The sequence below is a fragment of the Lactuca virosa genome, chromosome 2 (assembly GCF_052849685.1).
Source record: "Lactuca virosa cultivar CGN04683 chromosome 2, Lactuca_virosa_CGN04683_v6, whole genome shotgun sequence".
Lineage (NCBI taxonomy): Eukaryota > Viridiplantae > Streptophyta > Magnoliopsida > Asterales > Asteraceae > Lactuca > Lactuca virosa.
Window position 1 is genome coordinate 195,930,049 of NC_136427.1, and position 21,398 is coordinate 195,951,446.

The window sequence follows — 21,398 nt, forward strand, 5'->3', positions numbered from 1 at the left end:
ATTTACAAGAAGAGTAATAATGAATATTATTAAATATTAATAAATTTTTTTTTTTAAATAAGAAATATAAACTGTGAAACATTAACAAAAATAGAAGGGATAAAAATGAAAATTTGGTTTCAATTTCTTATATATATATATATATATATATATATATATATATATATATATATATATATATATATATATATATATATATATATATATTGATATTTATTATTTGTTAAACTGAAAGCGACGTGCAATGTCATTTTGAAAGTAACTTTCGTTAAAAGCAAACATACGATATTTGTTATAAATATAGATTTTATTAAATGTCAAGTTGGGAAGAATTGAGGGTTGACACATATTATGAGGTACTTGTACTTAACTTTTCTTATAATTTTTTTTGTTAAATGTATGTTTTTCTCTTTGTTATGTTTAGAGAGATGATATTCATCCAATGGAGACAAATGAAGTATATGAAAATAATAACTTGAATGAAAGTAACTATTTTTTCGACGACACATCGCCATTCGAAACGGATATTCATCCAGTGGACACAAATGAAGCGGATGAAAATGAAAGTTTGAATGAAAGTAGTTATTTCTCCAATGACACATCACCATTCAAAACGGATAAGGTATAAATTCATTAGTATGTTGTTACAGTAATGTTAGCTTCAAGTGGATTTGTTAGCTACTGATAATAATATAATTGTTAGGTGTTTAATTCTCGTCAAGAATTGATGGATTGGGTGCAAAATGTAGCAAATACTTTAGGTTATGTCATCGTCATAAAAAATTCTAAACGTAACTTTAATGTTATATTACAATGTGATCGTGGAGGTACATACAAAAGTACACAAATCTCCAAAAAAATAGGGACAAAAAAAATTAATTGTCCATTTAGCCTACAGGGTAAATATTCATCAGTAGATAATTCTTGGAAGATAAAAATGATATGTGAATTTCATAACCATGAGCCGCATTATATTTGGAAGGTCATCCTTATCCACGACGGCTAACTGAAAATGAATGTCGAATAATGGAAGATTTGTGTACATGCATGAAGAAAGACAGTCCAACTATGTTTGGGCTTTAGACTGTCTAAAATCGGTAATGGAAGGATGTGTGTTGCCGCGTGTTATTGTGATTGATAGAGAAATGGCTCTCATGAACGCATACGCTATTATATTTCCAGATGCTAAATGATTACTTTGCAGATGACATATAAATAATAATATCATGAAGAAATGCAAATCATGTTCGGATGTTCTTTATAAGTCATGGACGAGGTTGGTTAACTCTGAAACAAAGGAAGCATACAACAAGAATTTGGCACAAGTTGAAAAAATTACGAACAACTATCCATGTATTTTTAAATATACATTATAATATGTTATAATTCATTACATCAACTGAAATTTGTTTGTATTTCAGATGCATTTGCTTATCTAAACAAAACATGGCTGACACCACACAAAGAAAAGTTTGTGTATGCATGGACCGATAAGTTTCTTAACTTTGGCAACCACACAATTAATAGAGCTGAAAGTCAACATGCCAAGTTAAAAAGATATGTCGAAACATCGCGATCAGATATCGCCAAATCATTGAAGCGTATTGATGATGTTGTTAAGTCACAATACACAGGTATAAAAGCGAGCCTTGCGCGTAACAAAATTTTGATTGTACATCGGTACTACGAAATACCACATCTAAAACCATTGTGTCGTTTCGTTTCAATTTATGCACTTGATATCATTTTCAAAGAATATGAGCGGTCCAAAGAATTTGGATTTGTTTATGAAAACTGTGGATGTCAAGTACGTACAAGTTATGGGCTGCCATGTGCGCATGCACAAGCTATATTTGTTAAAAAAGGTCATTGTGTACCGTTTCATTCCGTCGATAAATTTTGGAAGAAACTTGTAACAACCCAAAAATCCAAGGTAAAAATTTCATTTTTAATATACTCAAAACACTATCATAACTTTGTTCAAAACATTGAAAAGCATTTCAAATAAACAATTATCAGTGTCCAATTCCCAAAGATCACGAATTGCGGAAAACACGGGTGTATGCGTTGCGATCGTCCCGGACTCTTTCAATTGAAAACTAGAGTACCTAAAACAAAAACTGGAAACCATAAGCACAAAGCTTAGTGAGTTCCCCAAATACCACATACCATACATATCCAATGATCCATACAAGTCCTAAATAATCGCGAGCCACACATATCATTCATATATCATAATCAATAAAGGTGCTATGTGCCGCACATAGTCTTGCCATTAGGCCACGAGCCGCCTCGTGGTCTTCCTTGCCAAGTCGGGGGCCACAAACCTGGGTCTTACAGACAAGTGTCAGGAGCCACCTCCGGGTCTTCCATGCAAGCATCACAAAGACAACTAACATACAAACGACTCTACTTAACTAATTAGTATACAGTGTGCCATGAGCCGCCTCCTGGTCTTTCATACATAATGACAAGGGCTAACCCCGTGTCTTCCTACAATACATAAACCAAATGGGCCGACATTGGTGCCTTCGACCCATAAAACAGTGAGGAGACTCACCTCGAATGCAGAAGCTCAATGCACGAAATCCATAGCTGTTGTCCTGACGATTTCCCAAACTAACAATAACCAAAAACAACATCCAATTAGCAACTGAATTCCAAACCATGATCCACAATCCAAACTTGGGGTAAAATGACCATTTTACCCCTGGCCCAAGAAGACTCACAACCAAAGCCCAAACCCCAAAACTAGCAAGGCCCAAAACTATAAGATCCATAAAAGCCCATTAATGGCCCAATTTTTCCAAATTGGGCCCAACCCCATGTGGCCTTACCCAAAAGCCCAACAACTCCTAGACCAATAACAAAATCTCACAAAACCCAAAGGTTCCACAAGGCTCATGCTCATTGGGCCTACAAAGCCCAAAACGATATTGGGCCATTACGATGGGCGTACACAATGGTCCGCAGGGCGTACCACGAATACCTCAGTACCCGGGGCGTACTCCACAAACTTCCCAAGACTTATTTCATGAGTTAATCTGTTAATTCCTTCCATAATGACCACATAATACCTTCCATCTAAGCTCCTAATGCATAAAGTCGGCACCTTTATGCATTTACATGACCCAATGAGACCCAATAACCATTTTAATCCATTAAAACCCAACAAGAACATGCATGGACCATATCTAAGCATCAAGCAAGCATTTTTATGAACTTATAACCTTAAATCTGCCAAGAGTGGCAACTCAAAGCTTCTGAAGTGGTGTCCAACCACTAGATCTTGCTCATGAGGTCAAAATGGAACCAAAAACCATAAAATCATAGATCTCGACTTCTAATGATCAAGTTAAGAGCTTTTTACCTTCAATGAGCTGAAAATGTAGCAAAGAGTTCAGATCCACTAGCCTTTCCTTGAACCACCACCTTGCACCAAGCCACCACTTCTTGAAATACACTAAAATCCACCAAAAATGCACATACAAGGCACACAACCCTCTTGGATGAAGCTATGACTCGAGATTTAGGGTTTAAGATGTTGGAGGATGAAAGAGAGGCGCACACCCTGGACTTAAGGTGCTTAAATAGTGAGCCAACCCTTAAAATTAGGGTTTTGGGGATCCTGAACGTACGTTGGCGTACGTCTCCCAGGCCGCGTTTCACTTATCCAACACTACGATGGGTGTACCCTAGCTTACGTTGGGCGTACTCACGCGCATGCCATCTTGCATGCATGGGACTGCCTTGCCAATTATTTCCATTAGGGACCAGAATTGCCAATAACTTCAAAATACCACAACTCTCTTATCCTAGGCTTGTTTCCAACGAACCTTATATCTACAAAAAGGAGGCGAGAAGCCCTACGCTCCTAACAACATAACCAAGCCTTAAACCCTCCCGAACAACACCCTAAATTCATAAAAGACCGAGATATGAAATTACGATTATACCCTTGGCTTCCGAAGACACCATCGAATACTTGGATCACTTATACCATGACACCTACATCCGAAATGGGCCAAATACTTCCTTCCACGAAGCCCTAAGCCTTGCGACAACTAAGCCCCAAACAACAGAGCAAATCCGAAACTGGGTGTTACAAAACTTGATTTATTAGAATGCAAATCATTAGAAGATGACAATTTGGGTTGTGCAGTTGAGGTAAATATGTTTAATGCTCATTACGAAAACCAATCAAGACCTGTTAAGTCAAGTTTAGCAAGGAAGTTACTAAACTTAATCACGCCGTTAACTGATGGGTTTTGAGCATTCTAACACTTCCTAAGTGTACACGCAACCCTAATAACCTTGAATCTATGTTTTCTCTATATACATGCAAATTTCTTTTTCAAGGTTATTTCCTAACTAGCATGGCATGGGGATTACATAAAACATAAAAACTAGTAGAAATACATACCTTGTTGTTGCTTGGATTCCTTCAAGACTTTGTGAGCCTAGCACCCCAAATGTTGTGCCTCAAATGCTTCACACAACACCACAAGACTTGGAATAACTTGAGAGAATACTTCTAGCACTCAAAATCGGTTATGCCCTCTCTAGTAACACTAGGTCACGATTTTGCTAGCCATAGGGTTCCTTTTATAGTGTTGTCACAATTAGGGTTTACACATGAATGCCCTTAATTGTCATGACTCTTGATTTCTCATGACCCATGGGTTTGTAACTCCCATGGACTATCCATGGAGCTCCATTTGGTTACATCCATAACCCATAAACCATGGATCATTAATCCACCATAAAAGAATTGATGATTGTCATAATCAACCCTATATATTTAATTAGTCTCACTTTGACCACCAAATTAATCCTAGATTAATACTTGATCAATACTAATTAAATAATACTATTATTAATATATTAGAACTTATAATATATTAATAATCATAAGTGCCTTATTCTCTCATTTAGTCTATCCAAGTATTGCAATGCCATGCAACCCAAATGGACCATGCCGGGTCGGGTCAAGTACATACCAAATAAAGTTATGGACTTAGACACTATATCCAACAGTCTCCCACTTGGATAAGTCTAATAACTATATTTGCAAATATGACTTCAAAATCCGACTAGCAATCGTAGCTCTTTCAAAGTCTCTCGGAACTGAGATGATGATGATACGCCATTTAAGATAAGTGATCATATAATCCTCTGTTCTCATGATATCAGCCGGACAAACACATGGAACATGGTCTTACTTATTGTCCAGCATTTGTTTCTCGATCTCTGATTTGTTTCGACATAGAACTAAATTGAACACATCAATTAGGTTCTGACCGGGCCCGGTACATAAGTCAAAACCAAATCATCGAGGGGCCCAGATATCGCTTCTATTTCTAGAAGGAACAGATAAACTTCGACTGATATGCTTGTACTAACTACTTGTTGAATTATTCACAAAGGCACGTTTTATAACATCGAGTTACCAATGCGTTTTCGTACAATCAATGAATAACCAACTCATAGTCAACAACTCATATCTCTAGGTTTGAATATTTATATGATATTACCGTCTCACGATCACTCGAGATAAATTCCATGAAGTGATGCAAGTGAGCGTGGGTTGGATCCAATACTCAGCCCTTATGAGTACTCATGAATGTTGTAGCAACCATTGCATTGTCCAAAGCACTTTTAGACAAATCATACAAGCCAAATTCATGACAGTCTTAAATCAATACTTACTTCCAAAGTTTGACTGACTGTGGATGGTTTGAATAATAACATAATTATTCTGGAAGTAAAAACATGCAAAATTGAAACATAGTAAACAATCAACACAAGATAGTAACACCTTACTCATAAATAAATAACAACTTTTATTTATCATCAAATGTCAATTACATTTTACAAGTTTCAGGAATCTAATTATTGAAACTAGTATCATCCTTCAGCCCAATGCGCCTCGCATGCTGTAAATGTTTAACCCTGCTCAGTCCCTTCGTGAGGGGATCTGCCGGGTTCTCATTTGATGATACCCTCTTAGCCACGAGGAGTCCTTCTTCTATTCGATGTCTGATGAAATGGTATTTTCTGTCAATGTGCCTAGATCTCCCGTGATCTCTTGGTTCCTTAGCCAAAGCAACCGCACTTTCGCTGTCACAGAAAATTTCCATTGGCTCTTTTATAGCTGGTACAACTCCAAGGTCTCCGATGAAGTTCTTTAGCCATATCGCCTCCTTAGCTGCTTCACTTGCTGCTATGTACTCTGATTCACAAGTAGAATCAGCTACTGTCTCCTGCTTGGAACTTTTCCAAGTAATTGCCCCTCCATTTAGGATAAAGACCCAGCCCGACTGAGAGCGGAAATTATCCCTATCAGTCTGGAAGCTAGCATCGCTATACCCTTCCACTCTCAAGTCATCACTGCCTCCGAGGGTAAGGACCCAATCCTTAGTCCTCCGCAGATACTTGAGAATGTTCTTTACCGCTGTCCAGTGTGCCTTGCCAGGGTTCTCTTGATACCTACTGACCATGCTCAAAGCAAAGGCCACATCAGGGCGAGTACAAGTCATAGCATACATGATTGAGCCCACAGCGGAAGCATATGGTATATGACTCATCTCAGCTATCTCAGCCTCTGTACTCGGACTCTGAGTCTTACTTAGCTTGGCATTACTCTGGATTGGTAATTCTCCTTTCTTGGAATCTTGCATACTGAACCTCTTCAGTACCTTATCCACATAAGTACTTTGACTAAGTCCAATTAGTCTCTTACTCCTATCTCTCAATATCCTTATCCCTAGGATATAGGCAGCTTCCCCAAGGTCCTTCATAGCGAAACACTTCCCAAGCCAGGACTTAACCTCCTGCAAGGTTGGGACGTCGTTTCCTATGAGAGGTATGTCATCCACATACAACACCAAGAAGCTAACTATGCTCCCACTAGCCCTGACATACACACAAGACTCATCCTCACTCCTAGAAAAGCCAAACTCTTTGACTTTCTCATCAAAGCAAAGATTCCATCTGCGAGATGCTTGTTTCAATCCATAAATGGATTTATCAAGCTTACATACTCTATTAGGGTATCTTGTATCGACAAAACCCTCTGGTTGAGCCATGTAAACATCCTCAGCCAACTTTCCATTAAGGAAAGCGGTTTTGACATCCATTTGCCATATTTCATAATCATGAAATGCAGCTATGGCTAACAATACTCTAATAGACTTAATCTTAGCTACTGGTGAGAAGGTCTCATCATAGTCAACTCCCGGAGTTTGAGTAAAGCCCTTCGCAACCAGTCGCGCTTTATAAGTGTGTACCTTCCCATCCATGTCGGTCTTCTTCTTGAAGATCCATTTGCACCCAACTGTCTTACGACCTGGTACATTGTCAACCAAGTTCCAAACTTGATTGTCATACATGGACTGAATCTCGCTGTCCATAGCCTCCTTCCATTTAGCAGACTCAGGGCCTGCCATGGCTTCCCTGTAGTTATTAGGTTCATCCAAATCTATTAGTGTACTATCACTAATAAACGTATCACCTTCAGTGGTGATGTGATAACCATAATAAAAATCAGGTGTGTTCCTCACCCTAGTGGAACGTCTTGGAGGTACAGACTCATCTATCGGATCAACAGGAGTTTCCTCCTCAGGTTGGTCGATAGCATTTGAGGTTCCTTCACCACTTGACTCTTGAAGCTCTTCAAGGTCAATTTGCCTCCCACTGTCCCCTTGGCTTATGAATTCTCTCTCACGAAAGACTCCTCTTCTTGCTACAAAAACCACATTATCACTGGGTCTGTAGAAGAGGTAACCAAAGGATCTCTGTGGGTAGCCGATGAAAATACACCTCTCACTTCGAGGTTCAAGCTTATCATGAGTCTCACGCCTCACGAAAGCTTCACAACCCCAAATCTTGATGTGGTCCAAATTGGGAACTTTCCCAGTCCACATCTCGTGAGGTGTTTTGGCAACCTTTTTAGTAGGGACTAGATTAAGGATATGGGCGGCAGTCTCTAAGGCATACCCCCAGAAAGAGATTGGTAACGAAGCTTGACTCATCATGGAACGAACCATATACAACAAGGTTCGATTGCGCCTCTCAGCTACACCATTCAACTGTGGTGTTCTGGGAGGTGTCAATTGTGAGACAATCCCACATTCCTTAAGATAGTCAAGGAACTCAATGCTAAGATACTCTCCTCCTCGATCGGATCGGAGCATCTTGATGTTCCTGCCCAATTGATTCTCAACTTCCTGCTTAAACTCTTTGAACTTTTCAAAGGTTTCTGACTTATGCTTGATTAAGTAAATATATCCATATCTATTGTAATCATCAGTAAAAGTCACATAATAGCGATTAGCATCCCTTGTAGCAACTCTGAAGGGCCCACACACATCCGTGTGTACAAGGTCCAACAAACCTTCACCCCTATCACAAGTACCTGTGAAGGGTGACTTTGTCATTTTTCCAAGTAAACAAGACTCGCAACTATCATCTGACTTGAGGTCAAATGATTCCAAGACTCCAGCCTTTTGGAGTTGGCCTATGCGCTTCTTGTTAACATGTCCAAGACGACAATGCCACAAGGATGCTTTATCCAAGCTATCTGAAGAATCAATATACAACACATTATTTCCTAGATTGTCTACAACATTCACGGCTTCATATACACCATCACAAGGTAATGCTTTAAAGTAAAATACATCATTGTAATAAACATTAATAGCACCATTTTTATTATCAAATGAAAATGTAAAACCTTGTTTGTACAAGCCATGAAAGGAAATAATATTTCTCGCCATTTCGGGCGAGTAACAACACTTATTCAAATCTAACATTAACCCATTATTAAGCAATAAAGAATAAACTCCTATCTTGGTAATAGGTGATGCTTTCTTGTTGCCCATGACTAAGTTTATCTTCCCGTGCTCCACTTGCTCACTTCTTCTTAGTGCCTGCAAATCAGTACAAATGTGAATACCACATCCTGTATCAAGCACCCAAGAATTAGCATTAGATGAGTTGTTAGACAATATTGTGTAAATACCTGCATGGGTGGGTTTAACCTTCCCATCCTTTAGATCTTGCAGATATTTGGGGCAGCTTCGCTTGAAGTGTCCCTTATCCTGGCAATAGAAGCATTGTGCTTCCTTTGGGTTTGAAGAAGGAGTAATGGGACCTTTCTTTGTCCCACTTGAAGAGGAACCATCAAGAGTCTTACCCTTGGTACCCTTCGAAGGGTTTTTCCTCTTCTTACCCTTTCCCTGCCCAATAGCCAGAACAGGGGCTATTGAAGGAGTAGAAGTAGCAACCGCTTTACCCTTAAGGCCATTTTCAGCTGTCCTTAAGAGTCCTTGAAGTTTGCTAAGTGTGACTTCCTCCTTGTTCATATGATAAGTCATACGAAACTGATCATAACTTGGAGGTAAGGAATGGAGAATGATGTCAATCGCCATTTCCTCAGGAAAGTCAACATTTAGCTTCAGCAACCGGTCAACGAACCTTTGCATTTTCTGCAAGTGACCGGTGATGGGTTCACCATCCTTCATCCTTGCGGTTATCATGGAGGAGATGATTTCATACCTCTCCTGACGCGCACTCTGATGGTACCTTTCCATCAGATCCAGGTGCATCTCATAAGGGTAGAAATCTTCATAGGATTTTTGAAGTTCAGGAGTCATGGTGGCCATCATGATGCATGCTACTTTAGTAGCATCCTTTTCATGTGCAACAAACTCCGCAAACTCTTCAGGAGTAGCAGTGGCTTCACTCACAACCTTAAGCTCCCTATCGAGGACATATTCTTTGTCCTCATAGCGGGTAATCATTCTGATGTTTCTGATCCACTCATTAAAATTGGATCCATCAAAGATGACCTTACCACACAAGTTCATAAGGAAAAAGGAGCCTGTTGGGTTTGAGCCATAAGCATTGTTGGAAGACATCTGAAAGGAAAGAAAGACAAGTTTCATTAGATTAGGAATCCTTAATAATTCACCCAAATGAAATATTAAGGCTAGGATCCAACAAACTATTTATAGTTGGAAGAGGGATGCCGTAATCCATACTATAAAATATTTGAAGGTAGGTAAATGACGATTTACCAATTTCCACCATAAGAACGAAATATTTTATTATTAGGTTTTATTGGTTTTGAAACACCTAGATCTTTTGAGATACATTGAACTTTTCAATGGCATGTTTGAATCTCGATTGTGCCCTCTCAAGTTTGTGACTGGGATGCCGAGGATCACAAACAAGGTGTGAATAACCATACAAATTGACTTGGTACCCTCAACAATATTACCTAATCGATGTGCCGGTTAACCACACACGCTCCACCGATCTATAATAAAGTCAAGTTACCCTTTGCCACTCTTACTAGTCCATGTTAGTGTGCCGGTTAACCACACACGCTCCACTAACGACTTGGTAAGGTACAAAGTGTAATTTTATGGGCTAGCACCAATTTCACATTTTCCTAAAGTAACTAAGATTGGGAATTTATAATGTATAGTTACTTTATAATTCATTATACTTTTAACGAGTATTTAAAGTCGTATCCTACCCGTTCGGCTAACGACCCTCCACCGATCAAGGAAGCGGTGGGTGAGAGTGGACACCCATTAAGTCACCATTTTATAGGCAACAACCTTATACCCCCCTTATAGACCGGCTTCGTGAATGAGGCCTACTAACGGTAAGAATGACATATTCTTATACATATCTATATAATAAAATTATAATAATAGTATAAGTGTTGATTTTTAAACTTTTTAAAAATCTAAGGTTTAATTTGGAATTAAAGTATTAAAGTGTAAGACTTTTCAAATCCAAAACTTGAGGGCAAGATTTGAAACTATTCCAAGTCTCTTCAATTTGTAACTTATGAGTTTTAATGGTTCATAAAAATGAAGACTCTTCATTTTATGAAACCTCTTTAGTTCTTTAATCATAATTAAAAGAAGTGACTTTTGGTTATCCATAACTTGAGGACAAGTTATGGACACCATCATAGCCATTAAGATCATGAATTAAACACACATGGAGGTTACACATAATTCCTATGATCTTCTAAACTCATATGAATACAAATTCATGTCAAGCAATTTCAAGAAAATCATATAAACATATACAATACTTGAAAATTGATAAAAGTCATGTAAAATGGGTTAACATAATCATTATCATTTTGAAAAACAGATTTTACAAGTCCAAAACAGATTGGGATAATGATCTTAATCCATTTCCAGCAACAAAACTCGAAAAAACTGCCCAACACGCTCCTACTCGCCGAGTGCATTATTCTACTCGTCGAGTAGGATGAATTTGTTCATGGACTCGGCGAGTCCTCCCCATGGACTCGGCGAGTCCAGTCGTCAGAGTGCAGAATTTTCGGTTTTTAAGCAGTTTTGCATCAAGTATACAGAAAACAATCCTACGCTCTGATACCACTGATGGGTTTTGAGCATTCTAACACTTCCTAAGTGTACACGCAACCCTAATAACCTTGAATCTATGTTTTCTCTATATACATGCAAATTTCTTTTTCAAGGTTATTTCCTAACTAGCATGGCATGGGGATTACATAAAACATAAAAACTAGTAGAAATACATACCTTGTTGTTGCTTGGATTCCTTCAAGACTTTGTGAGCCTAGCACCCCAAATGTTGTGCCTCAAATGCTTCACACAACACCACAAGACTTGGAATAACTTGAGAGAATACTTCTAGCACTCAAAATCGGTTATGCCCTCTCTAGTAACACTAGGTCACGATTTTGCTAGCCATAGGGTTCCTTTTATAGTGTTGTCACAATTAGGGTTTACACATGAATGCCCTTAATTGTCATGACTCTTGATTTCTCATGACCCATGGGTTTGTAACTCCCATGGACTATCCATGGAGCTCCATTTGGTTACATCCATAACCCATAAACCATGGATCATTAATCCACCATAAAAGAATTGATGATTGTCATAATCAACCCTATATATTTAATTAGTCTCACTTTGACCACCAAATTAATCCTAGATTAATACTTGATCAATACTAATTAAATAATACTATTATTAATATATTAGAACTTATAATATATTAATAATCATAAGTGCCTTATTCTCTCATTTAGTCTATCCAAGTATTGCAATGCCATGCAACCCAAATGGACCATGCCGGGTCGGGTCAAGTACATACCAAATAAAGTTATGGACTTAGACACTATATCCAACATTAACAACTTCAGTTTCTGAACTTGCTACTCACAAAACTACTTGTGGGCCCCCTCCTTAAAGAAGAAACTTTTCAAGAACACTCATACTGATTTAAACCAGGACCCACCAACTCAAGATCAGCCCACTCAAGCGCCACCAACTCAATATCCGTCTAGACGTAGTATTTCTACTTATACGCCTGATTATATGCGGTCTAATTTGTTTGATCTAAACAAATAACCAGATAGGCACAGTACGTACTCGTTCCGAGAACCTCCAATGTTCAACTCAACCTTTAATCAGGAACAATCGATGCATAACTTGTACTTTAACCAAGAACAAGTAATGTATAATTCAGATCCACTTATGAATGAAATTTCGTATGAATTTCATCCATATGTCACAAACATACAAAACGTGAGGGGAGATGGAAATTATGGATTACGTGCGATAACTACGTGTCTCGGTTCTTGTGAAGATAATTGGCGTCAAATCTGCTTAGAATTACAGAATGAGTTGTTAGCACACCCAGCTGAGTACGCACATATTTTTTATTATGATTTAAACACCATACATCACTCATTGAATTTCAATGGATCACGTTTCGCACCAAAAGATCGTTGGTTGATTATGTCGGTTAGGTATGAGCGTGGGACGGAACCGGTACCGACCCGTACCGTTCCCGATTTCCCAAAAACCGAATTTGGTCGAAAGTCAATCTCGAGTACCGAACCGAATTAACATCACATGTACCGGTACCAGGAATGGTACCGGTTTTCGGTACTAGTACCGGTACCAGCGGTATCGATTACCGAATTTCATGTATTTGTAGTACCAAGTACCGTCCCATATTTTTAAACTCGGTACGGTTCAGTACCGGTTCCGGTACGGTACTGGTACGGGATCGGGATTTGGGAAAAAGAGCTCATCTCTAATGTCGGTCACTAGCTTTCTCATTGCTAACAAATATAATGTAATAGTTATTTTTCTAAGCAAAGATAGTCCATCAACATGTTTTCCACTATGGCTTGGTCCCTAAGACATCTCAACTCATAGAGTTGTTATTGCTCTTGTTAGAGGTGATCATTATGTGAATGTTGATTTACATGGAGCATCTTCAATGTCCTTTCAATGCTCTAACATCACACCATATATGAACCGCAATCTGAAAAGTCACAACATTCTCAACCGGCTTTCAAATATGTAATTTAGTTTAAAATCTTTTAAAGTTTACAAAAAGGTCCCTAGGCTTTCAAATTTGTTGATATTAACTTCAAGTCCGACTATTTATGTTTTTAAATGGAGTAAATTACACAAATGGTCCCTATGGTTTGGGATACTTCGCATGTTTGGTCCCTAACTTATTTTTTTAACTTGGAAGATCCCTACAGTTTGTTTTTATTGCGCATTTAATCCTTGTCTTACCTAAAAATACTATTTTGTCATTGATTTTTTAATTTATTTAAATAAACACACCAACCACACTTACACCTCATCTTACCTTACTTTACATATCACACCTTAAAAATCAAAGACAAAATAGTCTTTTTAGGTAAAACAAAGATTAAAGGCGCAACAAAAACAAACTGATCTAAGTTTAAAAAAATAAGTTAGGGACCAAACTTATAAATTACCCCAAACCATAGAGACCACTTGTGTAATTTACTCTTTTAAATGTGAAAAGCATCAAAAGCATTTATTACACAATACATCATTGGTCGTTGTCTTTTTATTTTGCACACTAAAAAGTATCAAAAGCATGTATTACAAAGATGCTACATAACATTAATCAAACAGTCATGCTTGAAGAAATTAATTTTGACGTAACATTCTAAAAAACAAATTAAAAACTAAAATACATGGATTTAGTAAAAAATCGAAATCTACAAACCATATTAAACCCAAAAACATCGGTTTCAACTCAATAACAGTAGTAAAAACTGAGAAGCTTTTTATACACAACTGAAATCAATCTCTCTGTTTTCAAACTCTCCAACTAAAAACTTAAGTTTGCATGGCATGATAGTTGTCCAGTTCCTTATCCAGTTGATCAGCAGACTTGTCAACCACCGCCTTCCTCCCTCTACCCCGCCCACGCCCACCACCACTCTGTCCTCTTCCCCGCCCACGACCACCACCACCACCTCCACCTCCACCACGCCCATTCCTCATCATACCCCCACGCATCCTTTGTCTAAAAACCACAACCCAATTCATAAAATAAAATAAAAAAACAAAAAAAGATTGCTATTTTTTATATAAAAGGACAAAATGTGTTACCCAAATGAACGATTAGGAATAGCTGCAGCATTTCCTCTTCCCCTACCAATTCCTGAGCTGTAGGAAATACAGTGATACTTGAATTACACCAATGACAATTAATGTTGTGATTTAATGAAAAAAGGGAGAAAAAAATATCATACGTCATGACAACAGTCCTTTGACCATTTCGCCCTCCAACAACATTTACACGAGCAGAAAGAGGCATCATCTCAGAGTTTGAGCCTTCAATTTCAATCTTCATAGGCTTCCCATCCAGCTGTACATTATTATACCTCTTAAGTGCTTGAAACGCATCACTTCTTCTAGCAAACAACACCTCAGCTGAACCCTGCAACAAAACAAATTAAATGTTTTCTTTCATGAAAAAAAATACAAAAAAGGTTCAAAACACTTACACTTGGACGACCATTTTTGTCATAGTGAATTGCATATCTTTTGAGCTCTCCAATCTCAGAGAAAAGTTCCTGGGTTGGAATTGCAAATGGATAGTGTCAAGGGGAGATTTAAAAAAACATTGGTTTGATGATGATGATGATTGATGATGAATGATGAATGTGTACCCTAATATCTTCATTTGTGACCCCAATGTCCAGATTGGAAACATTTAATCTTGCACCATTATCAAATCCTACTGCTTTTAGACTCTCTTCAAACAAACCCTGCTGCCATGTGGATATCTTTGGTCTGCGGAAAGACTGGAGCAAGCATACACCAAGTTAACACTTAACACAATTCACCATGAAATACTCTTAAATTCCCTTTTCAGAAACTGAAGATATCCCAGATAAAGAAATAGAATCCACCATAAACTCCCCCTCTACAGAACCTTTTATCACTTGGGGTAAAATGGTCAACAAAAAAAGAAAAAGAAACAGAAACTGTTGGTGTTGGTGATTTGACATGATCAACCTCCCATGATAGGTGACAATTCTTTAGTAGCAACTTCTCTCCTCATGTTTGAATTTGTAATGCAAATGTTAAGAGGTTCTGAATCAAATGTATAAGATTATCCATAGATTTGAGCTTGCCTTTGCAATAGTATAAGCTGAGGGTCGGGCATTCACAGCAAGGGGACCTCTGCGAGGTGGCCCTGTTGGTCTTCCACCACCAAATGATCTTCCTTGACCTCGACCACCGCCACCACCACGAGCCCTACCTCTCCCTCTGCCTCTATCAGTGGTGCGCCTGCTTTTAATCATATCATCAAGCGACATATCCAGAGATGCCATTGTAAGGATTACTATGAAACCTTGTTTTCAGTAATAAATGACCTGTTAACAACCAAAACTTGTTTTTAGCAACCAATAATATAGCTACGGATAGGAACCAATACGTCTCAAAAATTACGACACAATCAATCAAGATCAAACGTGAAATATTTCAACTAACATCAAAAATGTTCCTACACACAGATGACAAACAGAAAAACTAATTGGATATCTTAGATGTTTGATTACTTACACTGATGAAACAATCTAGCGATTAATTCATATAAATACACAAAAACTATACAAATTGATTAGGAAAATAAATGTACCTGAAGAAGGTTACAAATCTGTGTCGTTAAAATCAACGATTTCCGTTAGGGAATGTATTAGAGAAGCGATGGTGGAGAATATATGCAGGCAGGAAAACGATTATATGACGAGGAACAAGAAAGTCGTCTATGTTAAATTGGATATTGTGATGCACAATTACTGATTAAAGCTTCGAGAGATCCATTTGGGGATCGAATTAGGGTTTGGGTAGAGAGGCGAAAAGAGAATAGATCGAAGACTTCGACAAAGAAAATTGGGAAAAGAGGGATAGGGTTTTGTACAGCCTTCGGGCCTTTACTGGGCCCGGTCTACAAATTCAAATGCGAAGTTTTTTTTGTTTTTCTTTGTAAATTTTTAATTTTAAAGTTATTCTATCGAACACCTATATAGTTAAAATATGTTGAAATTTATAGTTTTATTTATGTTTTTTTGTCAATTTTTTCTACATAGGCCTATTAAAATTAGAACCTACAACTCTAGAATATTGGAACCGATCTTGGAACATGTTATGTCGGTTTTTAATATATCAAAAACTGCTTCTAAAATTGTCAATATTAGGGTTCTAATTTTTTCTCACATAATAAATTGATTGACTATTACAACATATGAAAAAATAATTAATCATATAAATTATTGATAATAAATACAACGGATTAAATAAAAAGTTAAAATTATAAATAAAAGATGCTTATAAATGATGTCAAAATATTCTCTAATAGATTCTAACCAGACTAATAATAATTATAAAACCTAAAATGAGTTTTAGCCCTCATATGTTACTAGAAAACATAAGTTATAAAACAATTAAACGATATGTATTTTATAAGACTCGCGTGCCATTTTGTTTTTCATTAGCATAACATAAAATTAGATATGCAAATTGCAATGGCTAAATCTTATTTCACTTTTAATTACCTTACAGTATAAAAATGTGTTATCAATTCATTCCGAAATAAAAACAAACCAATATTTTGGACCAGTTCCGGACCATCCGGACCAGTTCATCGTGTTCCGGAGCCTTCCGGAATGAAATTTTATGTTCCGGAACACTACATTTCGATGTAAACTAACAATACCTGAATATCTAAACTACTTTTGGGTTGCTCGTTTTTAGTTAATTTAGACTTTAGAACGTTTTTCAGTTCATTCCGGAGGTGTTCTACGAATTCCTGAACAGTAGTTGTAGATGAAGTGAAGAATGTACCCATAAAATAACGGGGTCGTAGTGTGTTGGTGTCTCAAACTGACAAATAAATGGGGTATAATATGTGATATAAAAATAATCCAAGATTTATTAAATGCACTAATATACTAAAAGATAGTACAAGGTAAGCAAGGATCGAACCCAAGAGGCACGGGAGTCTATGTCAATATTTCTATGAACATGACACTTTTGGGGACAAAAACTGTGAAGGGTATTTTGGCAAAAGATACATAAAAGTAAATAGTTGAAATCTATTGATTATGAAAGTTCTGATTCTGTAATTGACTCACAAGTTATGCATATTAATCTAAACATGAGGTTATGACATATTTTATCTAAGTAGGTACTTGTAAATGTTCATTTCTAAACATCACGCATTCACCGAGTTATTAAATCCAAGGGTAAGCCCTATGAAAATAACCTAACATTTCTAGTTTACACCCAAAGTAAGCTTCAAGGTAGTAACCTTAGAGGTTGCATAGAGCTTTATGTGAATGTTCCCAAACAACACCCAATACTCCTCATTATGTTGGAAGTGTGAGAATGTGCAAATTCAAGTTTACATTAAAATTGTTTTCTATTTATTCAAGATTAGGTGTCAAGTCAATTACGGTTGGGTGTTAAGTCAACAAAATAGAAAACAATTTAATGTTTGTTACTTGGTATCATTTTATAAAACAATTACAGATTTTATAAAATAGAATAACAAGAATGGTATAATGCTAATTTTAGGATCAGCATGAACTAAAAATACATCAAACATTGGTTTAAAACAAAACTGAAATTGCTAGACAAAGATATGAACATAACATCAAATCATATGATTAAAAACACAACATGGTATTGTCTTTACAGAATCGAAATGTAAGTTCTACCCAAACATGACTAGAAACAAAGAAATCATAACTGAAAGATAGAAATAAAACTTACAAAAACTAGAAATAAATCTTCCAAGTGACCTTCAAATGGTGGAATAATAAGAGATGTCCGGAATTGCCCCTGGATGAAGTGTGTTGTATGAGGTGTGAAGGTGATTGTGTTTCAAAGGTATGATCATCTCTATTTATAGTAGATGCAACTCAAATATTAAACTCAAAATTAGATCAAGAAAGCCTTTGGAACATCACATGCATCAGATGGTAATTCACACGAGATCTAATGGAAAGTATGGAATTAGTTGTAAAATGGAATGGAATGGGTATTGTGGAAAGCTCGTGCATAAAAGTGAGCTGAAACTGCACATGGGTCGTGTTCATATATGCATATATGACACGGGTCGTGTTCAAGTGTTAACTCAGAAATCATTTTCGAAACCCATAAAGTAAACTGCTATTTTTGGTCCTTGTTCTTCAGGACACGAGTCGTGTCCATTTGGTCTTGGTTGACACGGGTCGTGTCACTTTTCCTTTGGGGCACACGGCCCATGTGACGAGTCCTAATCAGCTCCCAATTTTGCGTCTTTTATATTTTCTTTGTTTTAGCTCCGTTTGACCCAAAACTTTTGGGGTAGCTTCCAAACATCCCCCTTGATGATATGTAACACCCAAATTTTCAAAACAATTTTTCACTTTTTAAAACCATATAAATTCATCCACAATTGCTTTCAAAAACAATGTATCAATTTTATCTCACTACAAATCCCAAGATCAAATCATAATAAACTCTGCGGGTGTGTGTACAGATCATGCCGGCGCCTTCCCGCGATCACCACTGGTACCTGAAACACATAACACATAACACCGTAAGCATAAAGCTTAGTGAGTTCCCTAAAATACCACTCTAACACATATTAGCCACTCGAGGCTATGACTCTGCTGACCCTCTGGTCAGTGTGTCTCAGTGGGACCCTCCAGTCCCAACTCTCTGTGGGCTCTCTAGCCCTAACTCTATGGACCCAAAGGTCCTAACTCTGATAACTCTGGATCATGCATATCACATATCACAATAAATCTCAACACATAAATAGCCTACAAATACACTGGCACATAACTATAGAACATAACACACATTAGCCACTCGAGGCTATAACTCTGTGGGCCCTTGGGCCCTAACTCTGTGGACCCTCTGGTCCTAGCTCTTTGGACCTTCTGGTCCTAACTCTCGTATACACACAGCATAAATCACATAGAAATAATGTCGTGCCACAAATCACATAGATAGCATACAATAACTCTGTCACATAACTCTGTTACCACTCTAGGTAAAGTATAGTGAGAAGACTCACCTCGGGTAACTCGGTAAAGCTCGAACTCTGTAAAAATCGGGTCTAGCCTCCGCCTAATCATATGAAATAAACACTCTAAATCAATACATCTCTCAAGGCTAGACTACTCCTCCTCTTAGTACTCTCAGAAGGGTAAAAGACCATTTTACCCCTCCCATGGCTCCAAGACCCTAAAGTTGACCAAACCCTAAAAGTCAACAAAAATCAACCCTCCGGGTTACGCTGCGCGTACCAAACATGTACGTTGGGCGTACCCGGCGTCCTCACAGAAACGGGGTGCGCGACCCCTTACGCTGCGCGTACTGGGGTTACGCCCCGCGTAACTCCCAGCTTCAGTCCTTTAGCTCTTGAGGTCTTAAACAGTTAAGACTCACATCCAACTTTTAGATCTGACCGTTTCTAAACCTCTTAATCCATAAAATCGATGACTTTAAGCCTTTGCATGGCTGAACAAGTCACTAACACCCAAAATATACCACTTATAGCCCTAGAAAGCTCAAAACTCTAGCATGTCCTCATATCAACGACCAAGATGGAAACTTTATGGATCTAAAACACAAATACCACTGAAAGGGGACAGATCTAGGTCCATGGAGCACATTACGCTCATAAAGTCTCCATCTTTGGGACTTTTAACCCTAAAATGGTCCATGAAGCAACAAACCAAATGAAGAGGAAAGTTTTGAACTTTATACCTCCAAATGCAGCTCCTTCCTCTGTAGATCTCAGATCCAAACTTGCACTTCAAACTCTAGTCTCCACAAACTCCTCTCCTTCTTCTTCACTAGCACACCAAGGCACTTTTAGCTCCAAAATCACACACACTCACTAAGAACGATGAAAAGTTCTCTCTTAGAGTTTTACTCACTGCTATGGAGGCTGAGAAATGAGCCTTAGCATCCAATATATAGGGCACAAGTCAGAAATTAGGGTTTGCACCTGGACACATTACGCCCAGCGTAACCCTGAGTACGCCCAGCGTACTCAGGCGAGTCCGCGTCCAAAATAAGCGCATGAGTACGCGCAGCGTACTCTTGAGTACGCCCAGCGTACTCATTTGCTACCAATTCCTCTTAAGGGCTTAACTTGACACTTTGAATAAAAGAAGGGCTAAATAGTTGTACCTGAATTTCGGGATGTTACAGATATTTAACCTTCAAAACAACCTAAAACACAGCAAAAGTGTGAAAGTAAAGAGTTCCAATGTTTGTCCCAAAATAATGTAAAATGCATGAATAACTTAGATAAAATGGAATGTAATGCATAGAATAAACACACAAAAATGTACAATAAAATGCACCTAATAAATCTCCCCAAGTTTACCCCTTACTTGTCCTCAAGGAAGAAAGAACAAAGCATAAAAACATACAAGCTCTAGGAACATTATGCATGCAAAGGTAACAAAACTGAAAATTAACAAATACAATGTAGAAAATTTTGAAAATAAACTATTTTTGTTTAATGATCCACAAACCATAATTTTTCTTTTAAAATCTCACCAGGGGCAAAATGGCCAAGTTCAATATTCCAAACACAAAACACTTATTCAATTACTTCCTCATTTCAAGAGAGGCTCAACAAAGTCATGACTATGGCATTGAATTTAAGTGAGGTTTGTGGGTATGTGAGACTTCATGAAATGGTCTTTAGTTCAAATGTTTTGAGAATGTAAATAAACATGTGTCCGAATACTTAGTTCGTGAGAGTATCCAACCCGTTAATTCTATTCAGAACTTTCTCAAGTTTACTCAACTTTGCTTTATATCCCAGACTCATTGACAGATTGTCAATGCAGTTACCCTCCCGATAGGGGTATGCACCAAGCGAGTCTGCGATTCGAGGGTATCTTAATATTGCATCACTCAATGTCTTCATAATGAATACTTTCTTCAGATTTTAACTTGAACTATTTGAGTTGGATTTGGATTGACTTTTCTTCAAGTTGAATGAATCTCTTTGAT

The 21,398-nt window shown here is 37.7% G+C and overlaps 1 protein-coding gene across 1 annotated transcript; it reads right to left on the reverse strand.

Annotated features, from left to right (window-relative positions):
- Positions 1-13,973: 13,973 nt before the first annotated feature.
- Positions 13,974-16,268, reverse strand: LOC145159962 (THO complex subunit 4C-like). Its single transcript, XM_079079015.1, has 7 exons — positions 16,009-16,268; positions 15,500-15,742; positions 15,032-15,166; positions 14,867-14,935; positions 14,612-14,799; positions 14,469-14,525; positions 13,974-14,382 (listed from the first exon to the last, which is right to left on the reverse strand). Exons 2-7 carry the CDS (start codon positions 15,698-15,700, stop codon positions 14,193-14,195), a joined length of 840 nt encoding a protein of 279 aa, XP_078935141.1. The 5' UTR covers positions 15,701-15,742; positions 16,009-16,268; the 3' UTR covers positions 13,974-14,192.
- Between the last annotated feature and the right edge of the window lie 5,130 nt (positions 16,269-21,398).

What these genes read in the sequence shown, in the direction of transcription:
- LOC145159962 (XM_079079015.1), bottom strand. Translation starts at nt 15,700, where the DNA reads ATGGCATCTCTGGATATGTCGCTTGATGATATGATTAAAAGCAGGCGC. An exon ending in CAAAGGACTGTTGTCATGAC is followed by an intron (nt 14,526 to 14,611) that starts GTATGATATTTT and finishes TATTTCCTACAG; the next exon opens with CTCAGGAATTGGTAGGGGAA. An exon ending in ATTCCTAATCGTTCATTTGG is followed by an intron (nt 14,383 to 14,468) that starts GTAACACATTTT and finishes TGTGGTTTTTAG; the next exon opens with ACAAAGGATGCGTGGGGGTA.